This window comes from Lytechinus variegatus, chromosome 17 (assembly GCF_018143015.1).
Source record: "Lytechinus variegatus isolate NC3 chromosome 17, Lvar_3.0, whole genome shotgun sequence".
NCBI classification, from domain to species: Eukaryota; Metazoa; Echinodermata; class Echinoidea; order Temnopleuroida; family Toxopneustidae; genus Lytechinus; species Lytechinus variegatus.
In genome coordinates this window covers 25,568,199-25,575,057 of record NC_054756.1, presented here as the reverse complement: position 1 = coordinate 25,575,057, position 6,859 = coordinate 25,568,199, and the positions used below count along the sequence as shown (strand labels likewise).

At 38.0% G+C, this 6,859-nt stretch overlaps 1 protein-coding gene across 1 annotated transcript in view; it reads left to right on the top strand.

Annotated features, from left to right (window-relative positions):
- The first annotated feature begins 3,626 nt into the window (after positions 1-3,626).
- LOC121430548 (intraflagellar transport protein 172 homolog) overlaps positions 3,627-6,859 on the top strand; it is a 45,983-nt gene continuing 42,750 nt past the window's right edge. Inside the window, exon 1 of the mRNA XM_041627852.1 lies at positions 3,627-3,786. Within this exon, the coding sequence (XP_041483786.1) occupies positions 3,748-3,786 (39 nt within the window). The 5' untranslated portion in view covers positions 3,627-3,747. The remainder of the gene's footprint in view (positions 3,787-6,859) is intronic.

Sequence of the window (6,859 nt, the reverse complement as noted above, 5' to 3'; positions counted from 1 at the left end):
ATTACTTGTTTAGGGTCGAATTTGCGGGGATGATAAAACAAAATTAAAATGTTTTATAAAGGATGTCCTTTTTGCCCCAAAACTTCGTGTTTAGAGTCCGATTTGCGCGAGGTGTAGAAGGTGGGGTCGTACTAAACCAAATAAGGTAAAGCCGACGACCGAAGGACCCGTAACAATAAAACATTCCTGTACTTGTTTAGGGGTTCATTTCAGGGAATATTTGCCAAGAGTATCGTTTTGTTTCCAATACTTGTTAAGGGTAGGGTTTCACACGCCAATACTTGTTAAGGGGTGCATTTTCAGAATATGGAAATTACGTGTTTAGGGTGCTTTTTGAGACCCCATGGTCGCGCATGGTATCCACTCGTGAATGGAAGTGGCCCCCCCATAACTAGTTACATGTATGGTAGTGGATCGTATTACCGAACACTTTTCATGAATTTGATCATATCAAACACATTATTCCAATAAAATTCACCAAACTTTCACCATAAATACACAAATACCTACAAAATATAAACATGCAGAAATTTTGCCGAAATTGTTTTTCATTTTTACGACATCAGCTTCCAATCGGACCCCTCTTCGCAAGTGAAATATTTTGGTCACTTGAAAAGGTATCGTATTACCGAACGTGTGTTTTCTATGGGAAAAGTTGGGAAAACAACAAAGTCACTGATGAGCTATTTTGACCATATTTTATTGTTTTGAGGATATAAAGACTTCAAAATTGTGTTTTTGATAATTTTTCATAATTTTTCTATTTAAGTTCCCTTTGGAAGGAAGTTGCAAAGGTTTGAGTGTATTTAATTATTTTCTGACGCATATGATGCGCGCGTTCGGTAATACAAGGCCGGTCGGTAATACAATCACTCACTATACATATGCCGGCTACTGAGACATTTTCAAATCTATTTCCTTTTAGTTAGTGACATTAAAAAAAACCTTTTTAATAAGTGGAAGAAGCGTAAAAATACAAAAATAGCACACTCTCGCCACTGGAAAATGAGCAATATGTCAAGAGACGGAAAATTAACTAAAATAAGTAAGTTGACCTCGCATAGCTAGCTAGTTGAGCTGACTGCCTCACTCAGTCACAATCACAGCACAGCCGGTCGCCCAGCTGGCCGGCCGGCGAAGCACCGTATCGGTGTCCTTTCCAGGTGAACTATCTCAAAAAGTTTGCATTAAGTATCAGTTTTGTGAAATGCAATAACTTTAAATAAGTACAGGAAATGTGAAAATGGAATATGAAAATACAAAATAGCACACACTCACCATTAAAATATGTAAAATGACGGAAAAATCAACTCAAATTTGCAAGTTGTAAGTTGAATGAACACGGCTCGCCGGCGGTATCGGATTTTTCTCGTTGCAAGGGAACTCGCTTTATTTTCTTTCAAAATAGCTCAAAATGCACTGAAATGTCAATTTTTCTGTCGAGAATATATTGAAGAAACATGGATTATGCGGGAAAATACTTTTGAAGTAAAGTTTGAAATTTCATTTAATGAAATTTTGAAGAAGAATTCAAGTGGTCGAGTTGTCCGATTCAGAGCCAACCCTGGACAACTCGACCGGGACGAGTTGTCCAGGGCAGCGGGTCGGGCTGTCCAGGGTCGGGCTGTCCGGTGGTCGGGCTGTCCCGGAAGCGCGTTTCCGTTTTACACCCTGGCGAAGGCATTTTCCGGAAAAGTAGCCAAAAAGCGACTAGTGAAGAGTCTACGTCTACGTTTGTTTACATTATCAGCTGGGCGCGCGATCCAAAGTCCGCACCGAAGTTATCCGCAGAACATACCGTACTTGCAAATGAAACTGAGCTTTTACTTTCCAGGTTCAATACGAATGTTTGCCTTGATCATTTGCCTTGCCGATTTGCTGATGTCTGTCTTTCTCTCTATCTGTCTATATATCTATCTCTCAAATTTTATCTCTATCTAATAATCTTCTCTGTCTCTCTCATTCTTTATCTAACATATATCTCAAATTCTCTATCTATCCATCCATCTGTCTGTCTTTCTCTATTTCTCTCTCTCTACCCTGTCTCTACCTACCTAAGTAACTACAGTATCTATCTGTTAATTAGTCGCTCTTCTCTCTCATTCTTGATCTATCTGACATCTATCTATCTCTCAAATTCTCCAGCTCTCTCTCTATCCATCTGTCTGTTTTTCTGCTATCTATTTATCTATCTATCTATGAAACTACAGTATCGATTAATTTGTCTATCTTCTCTGTTTCTCTCATTCTTTATCTATCTAACATCTATTCATCTCTCAAATTCTCTATCTCTCTCCCTCCCTCTATCTATCCACCTGTCTGTCTTTTTCTCTATTTCTCTTTTTCCGTCCATATCTCTAACATATCTCCATCTCTCAAGTTCTCTCCCCCATCCATCTATCTATCTTCTATCTATTTTTCTAACTATAGTATATATCTATCTGATAATCTTCCGTCCCATTCTTTATCTATTTAACATCTATCTATCTCTCAAATTCTCTCTACCTCTCCCTATCTATCTATCCATCTGTCTGTCTTTCTCTATTTCTCTCTATCTATTTATCTATCTATTTTTTTAACTATCTATCTGTTAATTTGTTAATAATCTTCTCTGTCTCTCTCATTATTTATCTATTTAATATCTATCTCTCTCTCTCTCTATCTATCTATCTATCTATTTTTTAACTAGAGTATCTGTTAATTTGTTAATATTCTTTGTCTCTCTCCCTCTTTATCTATCTAACATCTATCTATCTCTCATCTATCTATCTCTCAAATCCTCTATCTATCCAACTGTCTGTCTTTCTCTATTTCTCTCTATCTATATATCTATCTATGTATCTATCTATCTGTAAATTTGTCTATCTTCTCTGTCTCTCTCATTCTTTATCTTTCTATCTATCTATCTGTCTCTCAAATTCTCTATCTCTCTCCTTCTCTAGCATCTGTCTGTCTTTTTTCTCTCCCTCTCTTTGTCCGTCCATATTTCTATCTATAATCTCTCTCTCTTTTTCTCTCTCCCCCTCTCCCTCTATATATCGACCTCTCGGTCTCTCCCCCTCTCTCTATTTAGCTATCTATCCATCCATCCATCTCTCCCTCTTTCTCTCTCTATCTATCTATCCACCTCTCTCTCTCCCTCTCTCTCTATTTCTATCTATCTATCTGTCTATCTTGTCTCTATCTATTTATCAGTCTTCTATCTATCTTTCGGCAGCTTCTAAGTGTATCAATCCATCAAACTTCAGTTTGTCTTTCCATTATAAGTATCTGTTTATTTTGATTTTGGCTGTCATTCTATTCATTTAGTTAATAATTTATTTTTAGAAAAAAAACTCATAAACAACGCGACTGCAAAAGCATGTTTGGATTTCACTCCTGACTGCCGCTCTCTCTGTACATGAAGTACCGAGGAACTCTGTGCTCTGATCAGTAACTGTGCAAATTGCATGCGGTGGTGGACTCGCCTGTGTCGCACGCTGCATGCAACCAGCGACGTGTGTAGACTCTTCACTAGTCGCTTTTTGGCTACTTTTCCGGAAAATGCCTTCGCCAGGGTGTAAAACGGAAACGCGCGTCCCGGAACCGAATGTCAGCGCTGGGAGAAGTATAGCGCCATCTCTCGTTCAGGCAGTTATTTGCATTCCTGAGAAAGTGACAGCTACCGTCTCAAACCGAAAAAGAAGAAAATCGTATTCTTTCATTTTTTGACCTTTTATCTCAAATGATTCACTGGGAAGAGGAGTTATGCAGTTGAAGCACCTAAAGACGTTACTTAACCCGCAGGTATGTCTAAAACAGGTTGAAAGTTACTGCCAAAATTTGACAGTTTTAGTCCGTCGATACGGACGCTGAGGCCGTGGGTTGTTGTCAAGCAAACGGCACGGCTCAATCCCGGCCTAGATTGCGCTGAGATTTTGCTAGGCTTCTAACGACCTCCGTGATGATTTTATATGATGGTGGGCCCCAAGTCTGCGCAACTAACAATTTGAGTTAAGATTTAACATGAATTCCTTCTTATTTCACAAAATCTTTCAATTGATAATGTTCCTTATGTTATTGTAAGTGTATGATGGTGGGCCCCAAGTCTGCGCACCTAACGATTTGAGTTAAGATTTAAAGTGAATTTCTTTTCATTTCACAAAATTTTTCAGTTGATTATGTTCCTTACATCATAATGAGTTAGTGTGCCAAATAACTCATAAAAATTTGAAAGAAATATATGATTTTCCTGGAAAAAACCTCGGGCTGTCATTTTCAGATTGAAAAAAAAATGGTACCCCTTGTCTGCGCAATCATTCACTTTACACACTAGCTATGTGCGAATACGGGGCATCGCGAGCGCTGGTTTTGGTGGCACGGTTTTTGCGCGGGTTTTGCTGCGAGTGGCATCACCTCTGTCTGGGCGGCTCATTGAAAATGGGGTTTAATGCGCATGCGCACATAGTAGGTGCAATCTCGTGCCTTTTAACAGACAGCTGAAGCTTCCTGAAGACGGACAGTCAACCTGTCCGAAACGTCGAGTCTCTCTACTACTCATCATCTCTACTCGCCGACGCAAGCCAGCATCTCCTCATCAGCTCTACTACTCAAGCTGTTCTCACATTCCTTCTGGTTTACAGTCCTTTTCAGGACTATTCTCAAGAAAGAATACTCTATTCTCAAATCTCCACTTTCTCGCCTATCCACTTCCTCTCTCCTTCTATCCACTGCTTCTATAACACTCCACATGGTGTACCGTAAACCACATCAGCAATTGTACATGCCACCATGCAAACCTTCAAACAACATCCAGCTGAAGATGTGCTCTTTCTGTACATATAAGTTTCAATGTGGAAACTCGCCTGTAAAGTGTGGATATCGGAGCTTGAAAGTTCATCAAATTTTTGGACGCGTAAACGTTCGAAATTTTTTTATGGTAAGTAAAACAAGAATCCGATTAGGTATACAATTTGACTGGAAATATATTTGAATTATCAAAAAATCCAAACTTACGCGATTCTGACGTTGCGCAGTCCAGATATAAGAGATGCCAGCTACCCTTGTCACAGCCGGTCTCTCGGCAGTCGAGCTGCCCGATGCGCCTGCGGTTGGCAGGGCGATGCTACCCTTGTCACAGCCGGTCTCTCGGCAGTCGAGCTGCCCGATGCGCCTGCGGTTGGCAGGGTGATGGGAGCGGTCGATAGTGAGTCGTTCATGCTGGATTGAACTAGATCGTAAATTGCTTACTTGATGATTATGTTGTGCCTTTTTTGGGAAATCTCTGTCATTATACCGTAGATAATTATTCTGATATTGATTTTAATACATACATTTGTCACAGAAAGATTTTATCATCCCAAGGTTATGTGACTCAAGTCAAGAGTCTAGGTGGTTGATTATCCTTTTCATTTGGAAACTGGATTTGCTTTTGACAGTGTAATATCAATGTTGACTTTTCTAAAATTAAATTCATGGGTGGAAATCCCAGGGGGACACGTCCCCCTACCCAAAATAATAGGGGGACATGTAACAATAATACATTTTTTTTTCTTTCTTTTTTTCTTTTTTGGTCAAACTTTTTTGGGTCAAAATGACCTTACAACAGTTTGGGGATAAACTTTTTTTTTAACTTGTCAGAGTTGCCAGCATCCATAGGTGGCGAAAGCTGGGGGAAGTGTACCCCCCCCCGCCCTTAATTTGAGGTGGGGGACGATCCCCCCCACCTCAATTTTTTTTTTGATAACCTTTTTTTTTTCTTTTCTTTTTTTTTTTTGCTTGTCAAATTTAGTTTTCTGCGTCCCCCTATAATTTTTGGTTGAAAATGGTGTATTTTTTTGATTATCAAAATAATTTGGTGGTCCCCCCTAAAATTGTTGGCTTTCGCCGCCGATGCCAGTGTCCCCCTACCTTTGGGGCCAATTTCCGCCCATGATTAAAATGCAAAAAATTTGTTTAATTTTTCACTCTCAGAGGAAATATTTCACTTCCACTATTGTCTATTTTTTTTCTATGTATAATGTTATTCATTTTTTTTCTATTTTATTATAATTATTTTTTTTTTCAAGAAGGGTGCAGGAGGGGGGGGGGGTGTGTTCATAAGTTGAAATGGGGATGGGATTTGTATAAGTTTTTGTGTCACTTTTGTTCTCTTGTTTTGAGTGTTGGAGCTTTGATGCCTGTTTTTGTTGCTGTTCAGAGCTTTATTTATGTGCAGTGATTTCACGCTAGAATATGAACTTATTTTTCATTAAAAAAGGAGTGCTCGAACATGGCCTTTGTTGTAATCATACAAATCTAAGAAATGCATATATTAAAGCTTAAATTTTAAGTTTCCTTCTTGATACTTGAATTACATGCAATGCTACATCTTTACACAATCAGACTCTGCTGCTCATCCTTCCTAAAAAAAATTGGAATCGAATGCCCACGGTCTCCAAAATGAAAGCTACATTATCCATCTATAAACAAATTGTTGAAACAATAAAATACATAAAGAATTGGTGAAACAATCAAATACATCAGAAAAGCACACTTGTATTTTTATACCATACAAAGTACATGTACAAAAGGAATGATATTTTTCATTTGTAAAAAAAAAAGACCCCATACATACATGTACACAATACTAAAGTTGAAAAAGAGCTAATTGTAATTTATATCAGAAAAACAAAGAAATACATTAGAAATTACAAAAACAATACTTTAAACAAATTCATTTAGGAAATTATCTACATGATGCTGTTTTGATTGCCAACTAAATTATATACAAATTATCTCTCATTATCACCTTCATTTGGCAAAAAAAAGAGGCGAGTAATTGTAATTTGCATAATTAATTAGAATTAATTAAAAGAAATTATTTTACGCATAATATTAA